The 22,327-nt window shown below is 46.6% G+C and overlaps 1 protein-coding gene across 1 annotated transcript in view; it reads right to left on the reverse strand.

The window, feature by feature from the left end:
• The window catches only part of LOC109478683 (mucin-5AC-like), a 33,482-nt gene that overhangs the window by 3,745 nt on the left and 7,410 nt on the right, over positions 1 to 22,327 (reverse strand). Inside the window, exons 14-53 of the mRNA XM_019780350.1 lie at positions 21,885 to 22,057; positions 21,477 to 21,632; positions 19,444 to 19,621; positions 18,816 to 18,980; positions 18,031 to 18,525; positions 17,467 to 17,634; positions 16,908 to 17,045; positions 16,065 to 16,752; positions 15,755 to 15,860; positions 15,471 to 15,618; positions 14,794 to 15,143; positions 14,287 to 14,416; positions 13,543 to 13,970; positions 12,932 to 13,174; positions 12,411 to 12,528; positions 11,611 to 12,277; positions 11,068 to 11,267; positions 10,203 to 10,777; positions 9,921 to 10,050; positions 9,147 to 9,548; positions 8,526 to 8,750; positions 7,671 to 8,230; positions 7,263 to 7,376; positions 6,610 to 6,802; positions 5,682 to 6,469; positions 5,265 to 5,579; positions 4,975 to 5,119; positions 4,657 to 4,739; positions 4,240 to 4,554; positions 3,920 to 4,064; positions 3,595 to 3,677; positions 3,163 to 3,477; positions 2,803 to 2,947; positions 2,403 to 2,617; positions 1,972 to 2,286; positions 1,652 to 1,796; positions 1,326 to 1,408; positions 905 to 1,219; positions 569 to 713; positions 76 to 335 (exon numbers count right to left, since the gene is read on the reverse strand). Coding sequence (XP_019635909.1) covers positions 76 to 335; positions 569 to 713; positions 905 to 1,219; positions 1,326 to 1,408; positions 1,652 to 1,796; positions 1,972 to 2,286; positions 2,403 to 2,617; positions 2,803 to 2,947; positions 3,163 to 3,477; positions 3,595 to 3,677; positions 3,920 to 4,064; positions 4,240 to 4,554; positions 4,657 to 4,739; positions 4,975 to 5,119; positions 5,265 to 5,579; positions 5,682 to 6,469; positions 6,610 to 6,802; positions 7,263 to 7,376; positions 7,671 to 8,230; positions 8,526 to 8,750; positions 9,147 to 9,548; positions 9,921 to 10,050; positions 10,203 to 10,777; positions 11,068 to 11,267; positions 11,611 to 12,277; positions 12,411 to 12,528; positions 12,932 to 13,174; positions 13,543 to 13,970; positions 14,287 to 14,416; positions 14,794 to 15,143; positions 15,471 to 15,618; positions 15,755 to 15,860; positions 16,065 to 16,752; positions 16,908 to 17,045; positions 17,467 to 17,634; positions 18,031 to 18,525; positions 18,816 to 18,980; positions 19,444 to 19,621; positions 21,477 to 21,632; positions 21,885 to 22,057 — 10,562 coding nt within the window. The remainder of the gene's footprint in view (positions 1 to 75; positions 336 to 568; positions 714 to 904; positions 1,220 to 1,325; positions 1,409 to 1,651; positions 1,797 to 1,971; positions 2,287 to 2,402; positions 2,618 to 2,802; positions 2,948 to 3,162; positions 3,478 to 3,594; positions 3,678 to 3,919; positions 4,065 to 4,239; positions 4,555 to 4,656; positions 4,740 to 4,974; positions 5,120 to 5,264; positions 5,580 to 5,681; positions 6,470 to 6,609; positions 6,803 to 7,262; positions 7,377 to 7,670; positions 8,231 to 8,525; positions 8,751 to 9,146; positions 9,549 to 9,920; positions 10,051 to 10,202; positions 10,778 to 11,067; positions 11,268 to 11,610; positions 12,278 to 12,410; positions 12,529 to 12,931; positions 13,175 to 13,542; positions 13,971 to 14,286; positions 14,417 to 14,793; positions 15,144 to 15,470; positions 15,619 to 15,754; positions 15,861 to 16,064; positions 16,753 to 16,907; positions 17,046 to 17,466; positions 17,635 to 18,030; positions 18,526 to 18,815; positions 18,981 to 19,443; positions 19,622 to 21,476; positions 21,633 to 21,884; positions 22,058 to 22,327) is intronic.

Consider the following 22,327-nt stretch of genomic DNA (forward strand, 5'->3'; position numbering starts at 1 on the left):
TTGTTACAAAGGACATAGAGATGGATATAAAGGTTCAGAAGTGCAAAGAAATATTTTCCATGGTATTGATGGTACCTGGCACACTGTGGTCTCTGGACGAGTGGTGGTCTGCACAGTGGTAGGCTTGGTAGCGATGGTGGTGGTGGCAGCAGTGGTCTGCAGGGTGGTAGGCTTGGTGGCAATGGTGGTGGCCGTTCCGACGGTGGTGGTGGCAGCAGTGGTGAACTGCTGAGTCTGGGTGGCGGTGCCAATGGTGGTAGCAGCCGTTGTGACACCGGTGGTGGTCACACCAGGCCTGGTGGTTGTGGTGAAGGTCTGGACAGTAGTGGTGGTCTCTGCAATCACAAATTATTACAAATAAGCCAATGTTAAACTTCCAGATATCTTTAGACTTCATACAAAGACTATTATAAAGTACAGGCAAGAGATATTTTTGGAGGCACCTCAGGGGTGGAGCCAATGCAGGGGCACTGCTTTCTGAATTTTAAATTTCTTTCAAACTTTGTCAGTACACAGCTCATGGCCCTTCTGCAAGACTGTTGTATTTTAAGTAGAGATTGTTACTCACCCTTGCATCCCAGAGGCTCGAACTGCAGACTGATCTGGTTGTTGAAGTCCTGTGGGTGGATCTGGAAGTACTGAGCTGTGATTGGCCTGTTAGCATCCAGCAGGTTGGTGACTGGGGTGGTGTTGTCAGTGTTGGCAGTGAAGATCTGTGAAAAACAAAGAAAGGATATTTGTTTAAAAGAAAGTAAACTTCACTTGCTATTCTACATCTAAAAATGTCTATGTAATTTGACGTGATAAATTTGTACTGTTTGAATAGAGTGGCATTCAATAAAGTCATCAAATGATTGGCTGGACAGTGTGTACCTCAATAAGACAATATAACACTCCCACTTACCACAGGGTTGCCGAACTCATCAGTGTATGGCACAAAGTTGACACCATCATTGCTGTAGGTGATGTAGTAGGTGGTGACCCATTCAGGCTGAGTGGGGTGGCCCTGGGTGATGAACCCAGTCACGTGGGTTGGTGTGCCGAGGTCCACCTGGAGGTACGGGTTCTGGTCATCAACAGATGGGCTCCAGACGCCGCTGCCGTCAACAGAAGGCTTGTTGTTCAGGGTGCCTTCCTGTGGACGGTGCTGGTCATCCAGCTGAGAGGAGCTGGTGATCTGGTCAGGCTTGATCTGGCCGCCCTCCATGCCAAGAGGCTCCTGCAATGCAAACTTGCTGTTAAAACTGGTCACTAAGTAGGATATCTTGAAAGGCAAGGGCAGTAATACATAGTTATCAATTGATAGAGATGTTTAGTGACAGTACCTGGCAGACGTCGACAGTGACACCAGTGGTGGTCACACCAGGCCTGGTGGTTGTGGTGAAGGTCTGGACAGTAGTGGTGGTCTCTGCAATCACAAATTATGACAAATAAGCCAATTTTAATCTTCTTGATATCTTTAGACTTCATATAATGACTATTATAAAGTACAGGCAAGAAATATTTTTGGAGGCACCTCAGGGGTGGAGCCAATGCGGAGGCACTGCTTTCTGCATTTTAAATTTCTTTCAAACTTCCTTGTCAGTATACTTTGGGTTAGATCATGGCCCTACTGCAAGACTGTAACTGTTAAGTCGAGATTGCTACTCACCCTTGCATCCCAGAGGCTCGAACTGCAGACTGATCTGGTTGTTGAAGTCCTGTGGGTGGATCTGGAAGTACTGAGCTGTGATTGGCCTGTTAGCATCCAGCAGGTTGGTGACTGGAGTGGTGTTGTCAGTGTTGGCTGTGAAGATCTGCAAGAATAAATAAAGCATTTTTGTGAAGGAGCAAATTTCAGTTATCATCATTCTACATCTATGAATGTCGTCATTTTTCACTGTTTGAATAGAGTAGCATTGAGTAAAGCTATCAAAAGATTTGCTGAGCTGTGTGTACCTTAATCTAGAGGGTAATAACACAACTACTTACCACAGGGTTGCCGAACTCATCAGTGTATGGCATAAAGTTGACACCATCGTTGCTGTAGGTGATGTAGTAGGTGGTGACCCATTCAGGCTGAGTGGGGTGGCCCTGGGTGATGAAGCCAGTCACATGGGTAGGTGTGCCGAGGTCAACCTGGAGGTACGGGTTCTTGTCGTCCACAGACGGGCTCCAGACGCCGCTGCCGTCAACAGAAGGCTTGTTGTTCAGGGTGCCTTCCTGTGGACGGTGCTGATCATCCAGCTGAGAGGAGCTGGTGATCTGGTCAGGCCTGATCTGGCCGCCCTCCATGCCAAGAGGCTCCTGGAAGACAAAGTTATGGTTAAAACTGGCCACCTAACAGAATATCTGGAGTGATAAAGCAATCAGCAATGGTTACGATATATCGATTGGTGGTGCTATGAGACAAACGATGTTACCTGGCAGACATCAACAGTGACACCAGTGGTGGTCTGTGGAGTGGTAACTGTGGTGGCACCAGTGGTGAACTGCTCAGTCTGGGTGGCAGTTCCAATGGTGGTGGTGGTACCAGTGGTGAACTGCTGAGACTGGGTGGTGGAAGCTGTTGTGACACCAGTGGTGGTCTGCCCAGTCTGGATGGTTGTGGTGAAGGTCTGGATAGTAGTGGTGGTCTCTGCAATTACAAAACATGACAAATATGTTATTGTAAACCTCTAAACACTATTAGACTATACATAGATTACAGCAATAAAAGTACGTACAAATGTACACAGATGTTGGCACATTTCCTAGACTCTGCAGGTAGATTGGGCTATAGTATTTAGTTGCCTCAACTGGGAGTATGAAATTGTTGCTCACCCTTGCATCCCAGAGGCTCGAACTGCAGACTGATCTGGTTGTTGAAGTCCTGTGGGTGGATCTGGAAGTACTGAGCTGTGATTGGCCTGTTAGCATCCAGCAGGTTGGTGACTGGGGTGGTGTTGTCAGTGTTGGCTGTGAAGATCTGAAACACAAGAAAAAGCTCATGTTTGAAAAGCAGTAAAATTGTTATCTTTTCTCTTAAAAAAAGCAGTGGATTTTACACCTGGAGTAAATTTCTCACCATAGCAATGTCTAAGGATGTAATTTATAGTGTTTGAAACAAAAAAGATTTATTACACGCATAAAATGACTGGCTGAGCACTGCCTGTCTGAAACAGCAGTGGAACTCCCACTTACCACAGGGTTGCCGAACTCATCAGTGTATGGCACAAAGTTGACACCATCGTTGCTGTAGGTGATGTAGTAGGTGGTGACCCATTCAGGCTGAGTGGGGTGGCCCTGGGTGATGAAGCCAGTCACGTGGGTAGGTGTGCCGAGGTCCACCTGGAGGTACGGGTTTTGGTCATCAACAGACGGGCTCCAGACGCCGCTGCCGTCAACAGAAGGCTTGTTGTTCAGGGTGCCTTCCTGTGGACGGTGCTGGTCATCCAGCTGAGAGGAGCTGGTGATCTGGTCAGGCCTGATCTGGCCGCCCTCCATGCCAAGAGGCTCCTGCAATAGAAACTCATTGTTAAGACTGCTCCTCAAACAGCATATCTTGAAAGGCAAAGATAGTCAGTAACCTTTAGCTATCTATTGATGGAGATGCTTATAATTAAGTGACAGTACCTGGCAGACTTCGAAAGTGACACCAGTGGTGGTCTGGCCAAGTGGGGTGGTTGTGGTGAAGGTCTGGATAGTAGTGGTGGTCTCTGCAATCACAAAACATGACTATTAGGTCAAGCTCTAAAAACATTCTAACTAAATTTGAAGCAATGTAGGCAAAAATTGTCACAAAACAACTGGCACATTAACCAGATTCTGCTCATCCACAGATTCTTTCACAGCAAATATCAGAGCTTGAATAGCTGCAGAATAAAGATATTTCCACTGTTGAGAAAGAATTGTGTTTGGAAGACTGTAGCACTGTAGCAACATGGGAAGAAACTGTTACCCTTGCATCCCAGAGGCTCGAACTGCAGACTGATCTGGTTGTTGAAGTCCTGTGGGTGGATCTGGAAGTACTGAGCTGTGATTGGCCTGTTAGCCTCCAGCAGGTTGGTGACTGGAGTGGTGTTGTCAGTGTTGGCTGTGAAGATCTGAAACACAAGAAAGAAAACTCTTGCTTACAAAGGAGTAAAATCGTTATCTTTTCCTTCAAAGCAGTAGCTTGTTATTATATCATTGGATTACTGTTCAAAACCAACGCAATGCACCTAAGAATAAAGCTAACTACCTAAACTGTTCTTGTAAGTAACAAACAACAACTCTTACCACGGGGTTGCCGAACTCATCAGTGTATGGCACAAAGTTGACACCATCGTTGCTGTAGGTGATGTAGTAGGTGGTGACCCATTCAGGCTGAGTGGGGTGGCCCTGGGTGATGAAGCCAGTCACGTGGGTAGGTGTGCCGAGGTCAACCTGGAGGTGCGGGTTCTGGTCATCAACAGATGGGCTCCAGACGCCGCTGCCGTCAACAGAAGGCTTGTTGTTCAGGGTGCCTTCCTGTGGACGGTGCTGGTCATCCAGCTGAGAGGAGCTGGTGATCTGGTCAGGCCTGATCTGGCCGCCCTCCATGCCAAGAGGCTCCTGCAATGCAAAGTCATGGTTAGAAAGAGCACACAACAAGTTGCATATTTGGAATGGTAAAGAAAATGATAGGCAACTAACCAAGTTGTTTAATGACAGTACCTGGCAGACGTCGACAGTGACACCAGTGGTGGTCACCTCAGGCCTGGTGGTTGTGGTGAAGGTCTGGATAGTAGTGGTGGTCTCTGCAATCACAAAACATGACAAACTTGTCAACCTCAAAAAAATTTCACAATTTATTTGAAGCATCATCAGGAAAATTGGCATTGAACAACTGACACATTAACCAGATTCTCTTCATCCACAGATTCACAGCAACTGTCAGAACTTAAATAGCTACAAAACAAAGATGTTTCAACTCTTGCATAGCTCATAGGGTAACTGTAAGACAGCAGCATTTGCTAAAAGAATGTTGCTTACCTGTGCATCCCAGAGGCTCAAACTGCAGACTGATCTGGTTGTTGAAGTCCTGTGGGTGGATCTGGATGTACTGAGCTGCGATTGGCCTGTTCACATCCAAGAGGTTGGTGACTGGGGTGTTGTTGTCAGTGTTGGCTGTGAAGAGCTGAAAGTAAAGAAGAAACTCTTGTTTACAAGGGAGTAATGTTTTCAGTTGAAAGCAGTAATTGGTTTTAAATTACTGTTAAAAAAAGCATTGCATTGGGCATATACATGAATTGGACTTTCAAGTCATAAATGACTACCCTTACCATTGGGTTGCCGAACTCATCAGTGTATGGCACAAAGTTGACACCATCGTTGCTGTAGGTGATGTAGTAGGTGGTGACCCATTCAGGCTGAGTGGGGTGGCCCTGGGTGATGAACCCAGTCACGTGGGTTGGTGTGCCGAGGTCCACCTGGAGGTACGGGTTCTTGTCATCAACAGACGGGCTCCAGACGCCGCTGCCGTCAACAGAAGGCTTGTTGTTCAGGGTGCCTTCCTGTGGACGGTGCTGGTCATCCAGCTGAGAGGAGCTGGTGATCTGGTCAGGCCTGATCTGGCCACCCTCCATGCCAAGAGGCTCCTGCAATGCAAAGTCATGGTTAGAAAAAACACAGGGAAACCTGCATATCTGGAATGGTAAAGAAAACGATAGGCAACTAATGAAGGTGTTTCATGACAGTACCTGGCAGACTTCGACAGTGACACCAGTGGTGGTCTGTGGAGTGGTAACTGTGGTGGCACCAGTGGTGAACTGCTCAGTCTGGGTGGCGGTTCCAATGGTGGTGGTAGTGCCAGTTGCGATGGAGGTGGCTGTAGCAGTTGCTGGCTTGGTGGTTGTCTCAGTCACAACATCAGTGACGGTCACAGACCCAGTGGTTGTTGGCCTCTGTGTACCTGTTACAACCACAGTGCTGATTGGTGTGAGCAGAGTGGTTGTACCAGTGGACACAGTCTGAGTTGGCAGGGTCTGCAGGGTGGTGGTTTCTGGGTTCTCTGGCACAGTGGCAGTAGCCGTTGGTGTGGTAGGCTTAGCTGTGGTGGTGAACTGCTGGGTGGTTGTATCAGTGGGCAGTGTTCCAATGGGCAGGGTGGTTGTGGACTCACCGCCTGCGATGGTTGTTGTGTGGCCAGTGGTCATGATTGGCTTGGTGGTGGTGACCTCCTGGGTGCTGAATGGCTTGGTGGTGGTTGTGAACTGCTGGGTGGTTGTACCAGTGGTGACTGTTCCAATGGGCAGGGTGGTTGTGGACTCACCGCCTGCGATGGTTGTTGTGTGGCCAGTGGTCATGATTGGCTTGGTGGTGGTGACCTCCTGGGTGCTGAATGGCTTGGTGGTGGTTGTGACTTGCTGGGTGGTTGTACCAGTGGTGACTGTTCCAATGGGCAGGGTGGTTGTGGACTCACCGCCTGCGATGGTTGTTGTGTGGCCAGTGGTGGTTGTTGGCTTGGTAGTGGTGGTCTGCTGGGTAGCTAGATGGAACAAATGGATAATAAGTTATAACATCCAACCAAAAAACACTAGATGTGTGAAATACGGAAATTGATTTCTAAGTTTTATGACCTTGTGTATGTGCATTGTATTTGTACGAGAAAAAAACAACCCCACGTACTAGAGCAGGTACACTCCAGGCGCACAGCGTAGTCCTGGCACTCGGTGTTGGTGGTCTGTCCAATCAGATCCATCGGTCCGCTCACGCAGATCAGACCAACGTCTGGGCGACAGGTCACGCCCTGAGGTGCGGTGGCGTCATTGAAGACGAAGCCGGACATCACATCCATACACTGGACATCTGTGATCATTTCCTGTTTTGAAACAAACAAACGAAGAAACATGTAAGTTTTTTGTCACTGGTGCTGAGCATATTACCAACGCCACTGTGGATCCTCTCCCTGGTGCTAAACGCACTTGCCCCAACACCATTAACCCTGTCTATAGTCCTACACAATTTAAAGGCCATGATATCCCTAAAAGCTCACTTGATGAAATGACCCATTACACAATACAAAATTGCATAAAACTGTTCAAAAAGCAATAGCATACAGCATTGCCAGGGTGTTTTTCAATATCATCCTTGTTGCATTTGATTACATTCATTTTCCCTCACATTGCCAGTGGTTTGAGTACACAATTCCATGATGACCGTCTGCTACAAAAATCTTTGTAAATTGAAAAAAAAATGATGTTAAAAGATGTTGGTCAAAAATATATAAGTAACATAGAGGACTCAAATGAAAAGTACATTGTACAACCAATGTATTTTACCTCTTCACAGAAGCTGTACTTCTGCTCCAGGTTAGCGATGGTCTCAACATCACCGATGGTGTTGGAGTTTGGCTTGTCAACGTTCATCCACTGTGTCCATCCATCTACGCAAACCTGAGGACAAGCAGAGAAAAGAATTTAGAAGCCTAAAAGATCTCGATGTAAGGTTATCTTGGTGACGTTCTATTAAATGTTCTAAAGCCACGACGCTATCATGCCGTACTTACATGTAGTCAATCAGATCTGGATTTACGTAATAGTACCAGTCTTGAAGACATAGTCTGCACTACACTACAACGTAAGAGCTGACTGCAATGACAGCAAATGGGATAGATAAACAATATACATTGTACTTGTGTCTACATTTCATCAGGAGCAGGATACTCTAAGCTGTAAATTGTGACGTACCTTGGGTGGTGTAGTCGGGTTCGCAATAGCTGTGGTGGTGACAGGAGTGGTTGGCTTCTCAGTAGCACTGGTAGTCTGGACCTCAGTGGGCTTGGTTGTAGCCAGAGTTGTGGTCTGCTGGGTAGCAGTGGTGGAACCAGTGGTGGTCTGTGTAGCCAGAGTTGTGGTCTCCTGAGCAATAGTGGTGGTTGGCTTCTCAGTAGCACTGGTAGTCTGAACCTCAGTGGGCTTGGTTGTAGCCAGAGTGGTGGTCTGCTGAGTAGCGGTGGTGGAACCAGTGGTGGTCTGTGTAGCCAAGGTTGTGGTCTCCTGAGAAATAGTAGTGGTTGGCTTCTCAGTAGCACTGGTGGTCTGGACCTCAGTTGGCTTGGTTGTAGCCAGAGTGGTGGTCTGCTGAGTAGCAGTGGTAGCACCAGTGGTGGTCTGTGTAGCCAAGGTTGTGGTCTCCTGAGAAATAGTAGTGGTTGGCTTCTCAGTAGCGCTGGTGGTCTGGACCTCAGTCGGCTTGGTTGTAGCCAGAGTGGTGGTCTGCTGGGTGGTGGTAGCAGTGGTGGTCTCAGCTGTAACACAGAAAAGATTTGTGTCAAAAAGGGCTATTATATGAAATATGCCTGTTCTGTGACATCTACAATGTATAATAACAGTTAACAGTCAAGTTTGCAACTAAATGTGCATGTTAGCAGCCACATGTAGTTATGCTGGCTACCTGTACTGAACTTGACTTTCAGCTGTTTATGACTCTCATATGGTTCGACAATTAAACCGGGTGGGTTAGGGTTAGTTAGTATTATAACATGATAGCCTTTAACTGAGTTGTTTCATTAATGCAAAAAGAGACAAGAAGTAATATCTTACAGCACTGGCAGAGGACACGGATCTCATAATCCTGGCAGTTCAGGGAGTTGCCCTGCATGTCGTTGCTGCAAGTCAGACCGTTGGTGACATCACAAGTCACGCCGACATCTCCAGAGATCTGAAACGGAGCGCCGAGGGTGGCGGTCCTGCACTCAATGTCGATGATCATGTTCTCAGCGCAGAAGCTGTACATCTCACGCAGGCTGTCGAAGGTCTCAACGTCACCTGGAACGGGCAGTTATGGCTTATTTTACAGAACAACAGAAAAAGAGATGGATTGACAACATAAGAGACGACTTCTACCACATTAACCTACATACCGTCAACCCACAGGTTAGAGGCAAATTGCGGGATGTCCTCAGCCTCAGCATCAATTTACGAACACAACTAACACTTGGAAGATGGGGAACAACAGATGCTAAACCGGGTAGTGAGTGAGTGAGTGAATGAATGACGTGAAATCATCCAAGATCAGATGTGCTTTAGATTCACAGCAAAAGCCTTCCGAACTCTATAATTAGAAGGGGAAGAAGCAATCATGTGATGTGGATGTTGTTCCTTGCTTAAAAATAGAAGTTCTACTTCTAGTTATAATTAGCGATGACGAGAATGTGGATATACCATTGTTGTCGTCACTGGTTGGGCTGTCAGCGTTCATCCAGTCAGTCCATCCGTCCACACAGATGGCGGGGAACGGAGTCTTGTTGGTGGTGGTTGTCAGCTCAGTCAGGAGTGTGGTCAAAGCAGAGGTGCTGAAAGGCCTGGTGGTGGTGGTGTCAGTGAAGACCTGGGTGCTGGTAGGCTTGGTGGTGGAGAGAGTTGTGGTTGGCTTGCCAGTGGTGGTTGTTCCGATGGACACAGTCTGGGTGGCTTCAGTATCAACAATAACAGCTGTGGTGGTGACAGGGTTCAGAGTGGTGGTCTCCTGAGGCAGGGTCGGCAGAGTTGGCAGAGTCTGGGTCTGCAGGGTGCTGGTCTCAGTCACGACCTGCTGGGTAGTAGTTGTCTCAGGTGCTGGAGTTGCTGAAGAATTCAAAAGGTTCATGTAAACAACTTGTTTGTAGTACAGAAATAAACTGCCAGGAGCGTACTGTTTGATGAGGACAATGCAACTACAACAACACCAACAGCATATCAGCCTTGATGAAGATGACAGACCGTCATCGAAACTTTGGCTCGTGTTAACAAAAAGTGGTTGTGAATAAAAGAACTTTGCTATTGGACAACAATAGCAAAAAAAAACATGCTGAAATGCCTTTAGTGGATAATTCAAACTTATAACTTACAAATGTCATAGTCATGTATGATGAACCCGGACTGTTTGTTTCTCTCGTTACAGTTTAAAGTTATATAGCCCATAGCTCCCAAACTCTTGGCAGATGGGGAGAAACTTACTTCCACACTGGCAGTTGATCCTGACTTCGTAGTCCTCACACTTGCGGCCGTCCATCTGTTCAGCATCGCTACAGAGGAGACCCTGGTTGACGTCGCACACCACATTCTGGCCAGTGGCATCAGAAGAAACCTAAAAAAGCAAAGACACCAGTCACTTCACTGTAGGAAGAATGATAAGATATGCAGGAAAAGCATAGTTTTCTGAGTTCTCAATACTACGAGCCTACAACATAACTGCTAACAGTGAACAGGAGAAGATACACGTGAGGGAAACATTCTCACCATGGTGTTGACTGTGCGGCACTCGATTTCCACGATCATGTCGTCCATACAGAAGGCAAACTGCTCGCGCAGGTTGTCAATGGTCTCGACGTCACCACCCTGGGGGTGGGTGGGGTTGCTCGGGTTGTCGGAGCTCATCCACGGAGTCCATCCATCCACGCAGACCTCGGGAGTGGTAGGCTTGAGGGTGGAGGTCTCAGTGATGGGGTTGGCTGGGAGGGTGGTAGTGGAGCCTGTGGTTGGCTTGCCTGTGGTAGTGGTGATGACCTGAGTGGCGGTTGTCTCTGGAACGGTCTGTGTCTCCGTGGGCTTGGTGGTGAGCAGCTGGGTGGTGGAGACTGGCTTGGGTGTGGTGGTAGAGCCGGTAGACGTGAACCAGGTCATGATGGTGGTGAAGATGCCGGTTTCGGTGGTCTGCTGGGCGGTGGTGGTGGTCTCCTCAGGCTTGGTGGTGGCCAGAGTGGTGGTCACCTCAGGCTTCTGGGTGGTGGTCACGGTGACAATGGGAGTGGGGGTAGTGTCCACATGCATGGTGGTGGTGGTTCCAACAGTGGTGGTTGTGCCAACAGTGGTTTCTGAAATGACATTGTAGAAATGTTAACCAGAGAGCCAACAGAAAAGTAAAAATTTGATGAAAACCAATGAAACAAGAGGTGAGTAGTACAGTCTACCCTGGCTCCCGGAAATCTAACCCACCCGGAACTTGGGCAGTCGGCTTACGAATGCAACGTGCTTACGTACAGGTACAGAATGTAGGTCTGGACCCATTGGATTGGGTCAGTTAGTGGTGCTTGAACCCCACTGTTACAACGTCATGTACTTTATGAAACAATGAGTCGAAGCAAGAGCCCAAATAATGACTTACCCTCAGCGCAGTCGCAGTAGAACCTGATCTCATAGTCGTCACACTGTTCCCCGATGGCCATGTTCTTGTTGTCGCAACGCAGACCGTCATCAACGGTGCAGGTCACGCCATTCTCGCCGTTAGCGATGTTCTGGGCAGTTCCGGTGATGCGGCATTCCACGCTCACAATCATCTCATTGGCACAGAAAGCATACTCGTCCCTGTAGAAAGATTGTAAACCAGTGATAATTTTTGTATTTTCAGGGTTCTTAGAATGTAGTTGAATCTATTGTGCCAAATTGTTGTAAAAATCATTATTCGTACACATGTACTACCGCAAATTACAATACATGTACCCGAGCCTTGCATTCCTCTGATTCAGCAGCATTTTTTTTTCTGGATGGATTTTTTTTATTTGCCCTCTTGCATTAGTTTTGGGGTCTTCAGAGAATGTCATCCATTTAATTAAACCAGTGTGACTTTATACAATGTAGTCATTGTTGTCTGCTGTGTCAAAAGAAATGACTGAATTTTTCAGAGTTTGCTTTCCAGGTTGCAACTTACCTGAGCACAGGGATGATCTCGTAGTCACCATTGTTGGGGCCAGTGGATGGAGTGTCAGAGTTCATCCACGGTGTCCAGCCATCCTCAACACAGATGATCTGTGGCTGAGGACGCTCGGTTGTGGTTGTGGGCTGGGTGAAGATGTCAGTGCTGATGACTGGAGGCTTGGTTGTTGTGGAGGCAGTGGCAATGGTGGTGGTCTCACCAATGACGGTCTGTGTAACAGTGCCTGGTGTCTGGGCGGTTGTAGTGTCTGTGGCAAGTGTGGTTGTGCCAATGGTCTGTGTCACAGTGCCTGGTGTCTGGGCAGTGGTTGTAGTGCCTGGTGTTGGTGCGGTGGCAATGGTGGTGGTCTCACCAACAACGGTCTGTGTGACAGTGCCTGGTGTCTGGGCAGTTGTAGTGCCTGTGGCCAGGGTGGTTGTACCAACAGTCTGTGTGACAGTGCCTGGTGTCTGGGCAGTTGTAGTGCCTGTGGCCAGGGTAGTTGTACCAACAGTCTGTGTAACAGTGCCTGGTGTCTGGGCAGTTGTAGTGCCTGTGGCCAGGGTGGTTGTACCAACAGTCTGTGTGACAGTGCCTGGTGTCTGGGCAGTTGTAGTGCCTGTGGCAAGGGTAGTTGTCTCACTAACAACAGTCTGTGTGATTGTTGTCTGTGGGGTAGTGGCTGAAGAGAGATAGGAAAGGAACAATAGTTAGTAAAAGATATTTATTAACCTACAAAATTGATAATCCTTTATACATGATGGAACTGAAGGAATATGTGGCTGTTGGAAATTACTCAGAGATCTAGTACTCACTTCCACAGATACAGTAGACGCTGACTTCGTAGTCAGAGCAAGTCTGACCCAAGTTCTGGTCCTCGTTCAGACAGACCAGGCCGTTGGTCAGGTCACATGTGGCCTTCTCTCCAGCATCCTGTTAACAAGTGTGATAGAAAGTCAACTCTTCTGTACATGACTTTTATAACTTGGGTCATCTAAGGCTACTATATGATCACACAGGGAAGAAGTACAAAATTATTTAATATGTCTTCCTGTTTTCTTCGAAACTTCAAGACATCTTTTTTCGTTTGTTGGATGTTCTGTAGCCCTTGGGGCACACAGTTGTGCAATCACAGTGGGGCTAGTCCACTGCTAGTAGTGTAGTGCTGAGTGCTAAGCAGAGAAAGCAGTATGTACCATTTTCAAAGTCTTTGGTATGACTTGACCGGGGATCAAGCTCACGACCTACCGAATGCAAGGCAAGCACTCTACCCACCTGGCAATTGCATCAAATCCAAAACTGACATCAGTTTTATTATTTGTTGTTGAAGACATACCTGAGGAGTCTGCTGAGTGTCCACGGTGCGGCACTCGATCATGGCCGGGTAGGCACAGAAGGTGTACTTCTGCCTCAGGGCATCGATGGTCTCCAGGTCACCAGGAGCAGTGAGAGGAGAGTCCACGTTCATGAACGGAGACCAGCCGTTCACCAAGCACATCGGTGGGAAGGTCTGGTCAGACACACCAGTGGTGGTGGTGGACTCAGTCACAGGCTTGGTAGGCATGGTTGTGGTGGTGAACTATGGAAGGTAAACATAGAAAATTCAAGCTCTACTACTGAATTTTATGGAAATTACTTCTGTACATTATGAGTGACATCCACCACTCTTCTTCAGTGTCACTAATGAACCAATAGATCTAGTCAACACTTACATATGACCAACTAAGAAAAAATGATTGAACACGAGAAAGACTTGTAATTGTCATTGATAGAATCAATCATCAAGTAGGCATGTTTGTTTGAGAAAAGCTACAAAATATCTTCACATTCCCTGAAAATAATGTTATCAGGTGGAATGAATTTGACACGATAGTTCTTGTATGAAACAATGACACCATAAAAAGACACCATAAACTTTAAACATCCACTTTTGTGTGAAGCATATACCTGAGAGGTGGTGGTATCTGTGGGCTTGGAAGTGACAATCTCGGTCTGAGTGGTGAACTCTCCGATGGTGGTGGTGACAGACCCAATAGTGGTACCAGTGGTGGTAGGCAGAGTAGGCAGGGTACCAGGGGTAGCCTGGGTGGTGGTCACCTCCTCAGGCTTGGTGGTAGTCACTGTCTGCTGGGTAGTTGTGGTGGTGGTGTCAGTGAAGACCTGGGTGCTGGTAGGCTTGGTGGTGGAGAGAGTTGTGGTTGGCTTGCCAGTGGTGGTTGTTCCGATGGACACAGTCTGGGTGGCTTCAGTATCAACAATAACAGCTGTGGTGGTGACAGGGTTCAGAGTGGTGGTCTGCCCAGGCAGGGTCGGCAGGGTTCCCAGAGTCTGGGTCTGGGTCTGCAGGGTGGTGGTTGTCTCAGGTACTGGAGTTGCTGTGGTTGTTAAAGAACATATGGTGGAATATCAATCATTATAGCTTTAGATGAAAAAAATCACACTGTGATAGATAGCGAAGAAAAATGGGTTTTAATTAAATGTACGCTGTTTTTTTATCACCTTAGCTATGCATTATATGATGAAATATACTACACATTTAATTTGCCGACTTTCTTTTTTATGCACCTGCTGCCACTGCGAACACCTCAATTTTTCTCACACCATGAACTTTCGCTACTGTCAACATAAAGTGAACTACAGTACCCTTTGGCTTTTCTTACAAAGGGAGAGAAAGATGTAGAGTTAACTTACTTCCACACTGGCAGTTGATCCTTACTTCATAGTCCTCACACTTGCGGCCATCAGGCTGGAAGGCATCCACACAGATGAGACCCTGGTTCACATCACAGATCACGTTCTGGCCAGTAGCATCAGAGTCAATCTGTGCATAGGAGAAATGGGAATATTATGTAAGGGTCTGTGGAAAGAAATTCTAGAGTTTAAGAAGAGTATAAGAGCCTTAGGTTTGTACTGAAGATACCCTAGACATGTATGCCACTAAAAGATCATATTCACATCATACTAAACCTAGAAAAAGTTTTGAAGACAATTGGTAAGGTCAACAATAGATGGAATGTTTTCTTCACTCTAAAATAATGAGGTTGCTATAATTGGTGCATTAAAAAAAGCTCTATAAGTCTGCACCATGTGATAACAGCAATATATCCGATAGATTGTCCAAACTTGTGGTCGCAGAAAATCTCACACAAAAAGTCGTGAATAAAGGCACATAAACATCATTGATGAATGTTTCTTTACCATAGTGTTGACTGTGCGGCACTCAATTTCCACGATCATGTTGTCCTGACAGAAAGCGTAGCGGTCACGGAGGTTGTCAATGGTCTCAATGTCGCCGGTGTTGGGGTGGGTTGGGTTGGCGGGGTTGTCCGAGCTGATCCATGGAGTCCAGCCGTCCACGCAGACCGCCGGAGTGGTGGTGGCCTGGGTGGTTGTGGTCTGGGTGGTCGTGGGGTTGGCTGGGACAGTGGTAGTAGTGGCTGTGGTTGGCTTCTGGGTGGTGGTGATCACTGGGGCAGTCTGTGTTGTAGCGAGAGTCGTTGTCGCAGCAGTGGTTGTTGTTGCGGCAGTTGTTGTTGGGGCAAGAGTTGCTGAGGAGAAGAAACCGAACAACTTGTTATATGCGTGAAAACAATGAGACAAAATAACAAGATACCCTGCAGCTGGGTAGCTTTCATGTCAGCTTTGTTAACTGCAATAGGATGAATAAAGTAATACACCGAGGCTGACAACTTTCAGAAGGAGGGACAAAATGGACTCGGATATTTTAGACTTAGAGAACATGTTTACTTGACAAATTCTAATATGAGATACATGTAAGTGTCAGGCCAGTATTCCTTGATAATAACCTAAGATTACAGATTTTTTTTCAAGACAAAAGAGGTCAAATGGCAGTCATTATAATTTAACCCACTTACTCTCGCCACAGTTACAGAAGACGCGGATCTCGTAGTCCTTGCAGAGCTGACCATCGGGCTGCCTGTCGTTCAGGCACTGGAAGCCGTTGTGGTCCAGGCTGCAGCGCACGTTCTGGCCGGACATGCTAGATGCCACCTGTGTGCTAACCTGCAAGACAGACGTCACGTTTCCATCAATATCGCTGCTGTGTTGACAGCCTCTGAACTGAGAATGCCCAAAACCTTTATCTACATGTACACCTCAGTCTTATTATGAATCTCAAGAAAACAAGTTGTGTACTCACCTCGCGACACTGAACCATGGTCATGTCCATCCTGTCACAGAACTGGTACTTCTGGCGCAGAGAGTCGAAGGACTCAACGTCACCGTTGTTGGTACCAAGCAGTGGCCTGCAAGAACAAGAACAAAGAAAAGGGATGAATCAATATTTTTGAACTCAAAACCAAAATGCAATATCATCAAACAAATCATCAGCACCAAAACTTTCCAAAAAGATAATGCATTCACCTGTCTTATAAAACATGTTCTTTACATCTTCAGTCTACATATCTTAGTTCCAATGTTCTCTGTCTCCTGTTTTCCTGTTTATTTACCTGTCCAGGTTCATCCAGTTGGTCCAGCCAGTCTGCACACACATAGGTGACAGAGTGATGGCCTGGGTGGTTACCACTGGTGTGGTAGTTCCAATGGACACAGTCTGGGTGGCACCAGTATCAGTGATAGTAGCTGTGGTGGTGACACCTGGCAGAGTAGTGGTGGTCTCCTGAGGCAGGGTTGGCAGAGTCTGGATGGTGGTTCCAGTTGTCTGGATGGGCTTGGTGGTGGTGGTTGGCTTCTCAGTTGTGACCTGCTGGGTGGTTGTATCAGTGAGCACCTGCTGGGTGGTTGTATCAGTGACCACCTGCTGGGTGGTGGTTGGCTTCTCAGTGGTCACCTCACCAATGGGCAGGGTGGTTGTGACCACTTCACCTGCGATGGTGGTTGTACCAGTGACAACGGTTGTCTCAGCAGTTGTGATGGGCTTGGTGGTGGTTGGGTTGGCTGGCACAGTAGTAGTAGCAGCCGTTGCTGTGGTAGGCTTAGGTGTGGTGGTGAACTGCTGGGTGGTTGTATCAGTGGGCAGTGTTCCAATGGGCAGGGTGGTTGTGGACTCGCCGCCTGCGATGGTTGTTGTGTGGCCAGTGGTCATGACTGGCTTGGTGGTGGTGACCTCCTGGGTGCTGAATGGCTTAGTGGTTGTGACCTGCTGGGTGGTTGTACCAGTGGTGATCTGCTGTGTAGCTGCATTGACGTAGATAGAAATACAACAATTAGCTCACAATGGAGAGCATTTTTTTTCAATGTTCGAAAAATAGTGGACTAAGGTATCAGCGCAGGAAAGCAAATGCAAAGCCTTGAAGATTGTTAAATTATGCTTTCTATAATGGTAAACTTACTTGGCACAATGCAGCTGCACTTGATGGACACTTCGTAGTCGTAGCAAGTTTCACCAGGAGCCTGCATGTTGTTGTCACAGCTGAAGCCGTTGATGATGTCACAAGTGACGACCTGGCTGTTCACGTGGTGCATCAGACCTGAATGGGACCAAAACATCAATGGTTCATACATACATAGTGATTACAAGGCTAATATTAATGTAGTGCACATGTTTTTGGAAACAACAAGTGGCAAGAAGTTACTGTTAAGTTAGAAAATCATGCAACAAAGTTGTTACATTTCAGCCAGTGGGTCAAATCAAATGGGATCTTTCCTTCAACAGCATTACTTTGACTATAACACTTTATATGATAGATTTTTAAATTCTACTACTGTACGTTACAGATATGAATGCATATTTTCTTCATTTGCATTTGTGATTTATGTTGAATCCAAGGCCCTTTTCCCACTAGGATAGGATTGTCCAGAAAAAGCAGAATAGATTTGCTTTGATCCTGCTTTGAAGCGGACAATTCTATTCTAGTGGGAAAATTCTATCCATGTCTACAAACAACTGACCAGTGTCAGCCTCCCTGCAGATGATGTCAGTGATCATGTCCTTGCTACAGAACTGGTACTGAGTGTGGAGCAGGTCAATGGGCTCGTGGTCTCCGTTGTCTGCACCAGTGTCGGGACGGTCCACGTTCAGGAACGGAGTCCAGTAGAACTGCTGGCCAGGCTTGCATCCTGGACCGAAGCAAAACAATTGGATAGAAATTAGTTTCTGTTGTGATAAATCTTTGATAGTGGTAGACAATTAAGTTTTGGCAATGCCTCAGTGAGAGCTAATGATTCAATATAATATTGTCCAAACTCAAATTTCATAATTCATAGCAGTATAACCTTTGAACAACGAAGAACATAAAATAGTAGAAAACAATGATACATTGTTTTGAATACAAACTAGAAACTGTACTTCTCAAATTACAAAACTGGCATTTTTATCAAATCTACAACATACAGACTAACAATGACTCGGTCATTCTGTTAAAGAAGACTGGAGTGACTGGTCAATAGCTCTTGTGTTGGAACAAAGGTTTTGACTTTAAACAGACAATGAGTATTATGTACGGATTCTCTAACCTTCCACAGAAATGGAAGTAGTGGGCTCAGTCTGAGATGTTGTCTGTGTGACAGTGAACTGGCCGGATGTTGTCTGCTCGTGTCCTGTGGTCATCGTTCCAGTCTGGACAGTGGTATCAGTGAAGAGCTGAGTCTGGGTGGTGACCTGCTGGGTGGTGGTTGGCTTCTCAGTGGTCACTTCACCAATGGGCAGGGTGGTTGTGACCACTTCACCTGCAATGGTGGTTGTACCAGTGACAACGGTTGTCTCGGCAGTTGTGATGGGCTTGGTGGTGGTTGGGTTCTCGGGCACAGTGGTAGTACCAGCCGTTGCGGTGGTAGGCTTAGCTGTGGTGGTTGTGACCTGCTCGGTGGTGGTTGGCTCGCGGCAGTCACAGTGGACAGAGACAGCGTAGTCGTGACAGACCTCTCCAGGCTTCTGCATGGCGTTGTCACAGTGGAAACCATTGACAATGTCGCAGGTGACCATCTGGTTGGTATCAGTGTGCAGCAGACCTGTGTAGGGTTCAAAGTGTACTTGTTTTAGGAAGAACAAAAAGGCCAAAAAAATACACAAGGAAAAAACAAACAAGAATGCTGCTACTGCAGTTGTCATAGCTAGGTAGTACTACTCATTTCCACCTGAGTGAAGTGAGGAAATTCATGTTAAGCACCTTTCCCAAACACACAGGGAAGGATTCGAACCCGGGACCTCTTGGGTCATAGCCAAATGCTCTGTCATTGCACTACATGACCACTCTACTGCAGAATTCTGAATAAAGAATGGCTTTTACAGAATGACTGACCTGTGACGGTCTCCTTGCAGACAATGTCGTCAACCATCTCCTTGTCACAGAAGTGGAAGAGGGCCTGCAGCTGGTCCATGGGCTCGTGGTCACCATTGTCATTGCCGGCGTCGGGCTGGTCGATGTTCAGGAACGGTGTCCAGTACTCGGCATCCTCCGGACAGCCTGAGGCACAGGGTACAGCACAGGTCAGAGACATGGAAGAGGGAATATTTCTTTTGTTTCATATTGGTTGGGCCTAGCAACTGTAATGTTGTGTTTCCGGTTTCAGTTCTGCAAAACTATGGTCGGGAGGTAGTTTTTTCTCAAGGACCCATCCACTTTGTTGCTTGTGGAAAAATATTTAACTCTATTTGCAGATTCAGAGGAACAAAATGCTTCTGAAAATGCATCATCAGAATCCAGACGGTTTGAAATTCAGATAAAAATTTTGCAGCCATACATGTACATTGCGTACCAGCGGTTGACCAGAAAAAGGCTAGGGTTGGTGGACTTTTGCTAGAGTCGGCCTTACAAAAACAGAGGCAGAGTAAACTAAGCTGTGCTAAGCAGCCCAACATCATGCAAAAGCAGATTCTGCTCATCAGCAGACTAAACAATGCAGCAGGTATCTCCTACAGATACTGACCAGTGACTGGGAGTGTTGGGATGGTGGTGAACTGACTGGTGGTGGTCTGGCCAGGGGTGGTCACAGTGGCAATGGTGCCAGTGACCATCTGTGGTGTGGTGGTTCCAGTGGTCTCAAAGATACCAGTGACCAGTGGCTTGGTGGTGGTGGTGCCCTGAGTGGTGGTAGTGGTCAGGGTCTGCATTGGAAAATGTTTATTAAGAAATTACTAAGTGACGTTGTTAACTGTACATGCATCCTTTCCGAAATTTTTTACATGAAGATAGATATAGTGCTGATGCATTGTTTTAAAGATAGGAAATATTGAATTTAGTGTACTTAGTCTTGTACTACTTACCTCAGTGGTGGTCTCGCCACAATTACAGAGAACGCTGATCTCGTAGTCATCACACATAACTGGGTAGTTGAGAGAGTTGGAGCAGTAGAAACCAGTGGTGGTGTCACACACAAGGCCAGCTGCACCGGTGCTGTCCCATGGAGCAAGAGATCCAACCTGCATGGACACAAATTATTTTGATTGATCAATCTAAGGATAACACAAAATGTAGGCATGAAAGATGTACATGAACATCATACAGTCAACGTTATGACATTTTCTTGTATCAAAAAAAGCTAGATCTCTTGAGGCTTTACGGAAACCTGGTACCTCGCGACAGTTGATGGCCTCGACCATGTCAGGGTTGCCACCACAGAGGTTGTAGGTGGTCACAATCTGGTCAATAGGCTCAAAGTCTCCGTCCTGGAAGTCCTGAGGGTTGGGCTCGTGGATGTTGTAGAACGGCGTCCATCCATCAACACAGAACTCGTAGGTGAATTGAGCTGTATAACAGTAAAAACAATCATAAATGCTTTGAAAAGACAACTTGAAGGCAAATAAAACTGTACCATTTCTGCATTCCTTGAAGGTCTAAATAAAAAATATATTTAGGTTAAGATGCAAGAAACAAGCAAAGTTGAAACATGAGAACAATCCATGTTTCAGAGGAGATGCTTTGTCAGTTATACATTTTACTGACTACTGACTTAGTTTGGTCAAATAGAGCTGTAAGGTAGTGTAATAATTGTCAAGACATTGCTCTAGAAGAGGTACTTACGCTTGGTGGTGGTGACTGGCTTGGTGGTGGTGGTACCAGTGGTACTCTGCTGGGTAGTGGTAACCTGCTGGGTGGTACCTTCGGTGAAGGTGACAACCTCAGTACCTGGGTGCCAGAGCCAATGGAAGTGGTGACAGGCTTCAGAGTGCTGGTAGCCATGGTGGGTGTCAGTGTACCGATGGTGGCAGTGGTGCTCTGTGGTGTGGTACCCTGAGTGGTGGTCTGGCCGATGGTTGTTGTCTGAGCAATGGTCTCAGTGGGAATCACTGGGTTGGTGGTGGAAGCAGTGGCAGTGGCCAGGGTGGTGGTGTCTGTTGGGAAGCTGACAGTACCCAGGGTAGTGGTGGTACCAGTAGGCAGGGTGCCAATGGAGGTCTGGGTCTGAGTAGGCACGGTGGTGGTCTGGCCGACGGTTGTTGTCTGGGCAACGGTCTCGGTCACCATGGTTGGCTTGGTGGTGCTGGCAGTGGCCAGGGTGGTGGTAGTACCAGTAGTCTGGGTGCCAATGGTGGTCAGGGTCTGTGTAGGCTTGGTGGTGAACACCTATCAGGAGATGTTTCAAGAAGTTTGCATAATTCTAGTTGTAGCTAATGTAGCTTAATTTTCAAAGTGAAAAAAATAAAGAAATAGTGCAAACATGTATAGCTGTACATGTGTAGGAAAGGTGTTAAGTCATTCTGACATTCAAACTGCAATTTTAGTGTGGACGGCAATGTTAATATCAATTATATTGTTAATGTACCCATTCTAAGAATATAGTCGATCATAATGTTGCCGTTCGGACGTCAAATGGACACTAATGTCATCATTTGAACACCTTTCCTACACTTGTAGAAGAAGCCTGAATTGCATGGTGGCAAGCAAATAAAAAATCAACCCGGTGTGGTCTAGTTTCTTTGTAAAGATCATGGATGTTCAACTATTACTTGTGAGACTTACCTCAGTGGTGGTCTCGCCACAGTTACAGAGAACGCTGATCTCATAATCGTCACAGCCGACTGGGTAGTTCTGGTTGTTGGCGCAGTAGAAGCCGTTGGTGGTGTCACACACCAGGCCGGCGGCACCGGTGCTGTCCCATGGAGCAAGAGAACCAACCTACATGGACAGAAATTAATTAAGGTTTCATGGAAATAAGGTGGAGTGGACTGTTCTATCCACATATATCTAAAATACTGCTGTACATTGAAATAGAGTGGGAAGTGATGCTCAATTCTATAAGAAGCTGTTGACAAAATGTATGCATAACATATGTCACATTTGGTGTAATGGGGAATTTTTGATACATGTATACACAAAAATGATGTGCAAGTCTTAGAGCTCTGACAGAAGAAGAGATGATGTTGGCACCTCGCGACAGTTGATGGCCTCGACCATGTCAGGGTTGCCACCACAGAGGTTGTAGGTGGTCACAATCTGGTCAATAGGCTCGAAGTCTCCGTCCTGAGGGTTGAGTGGGTTGGGCTCGTGGGTGTTGTAGAATGGTGTCCACCCGTCAACACAGAACTCGTAGGTGAATTGAGCTGCAGAGAGAAGACATTCATGATCATTCGGAGACCTTTTCATTGACCTTTGTTATTGGTCAAAATTGAAAAGTTGTTGACTGGAATAAGCACTGTTGAACTGTGAGATCTATATTTATTATCCATGTTAAATATCAGGAAATACTATCAATTTCAATTTATGTTTGTTCAATCTAGAGATGTAAAGAGTGCAATGATTTAGTAGCTGTTCTCAAGAAGACAAATTTTCGATAGAAATCTTTCAAACTTGTGTCACTAAATTATTGATAT

Source organism: Branchiostoma belcheri, unplaced genomic scaffold (assembly GCF_001625305.1).
Source record: "Branchiostoma belcheri isolate BF01 breed outbred unplaced genomic scaffold, Haploidv18h27 scaffold45, whole genome shotgun sequence".
NCBI lineage: Eukaryota > Metazoa > Chordata > Leptocardii > Amphioxiformes > Branchiostomatidae > Branchiostoma > Branchiostoma belcheri.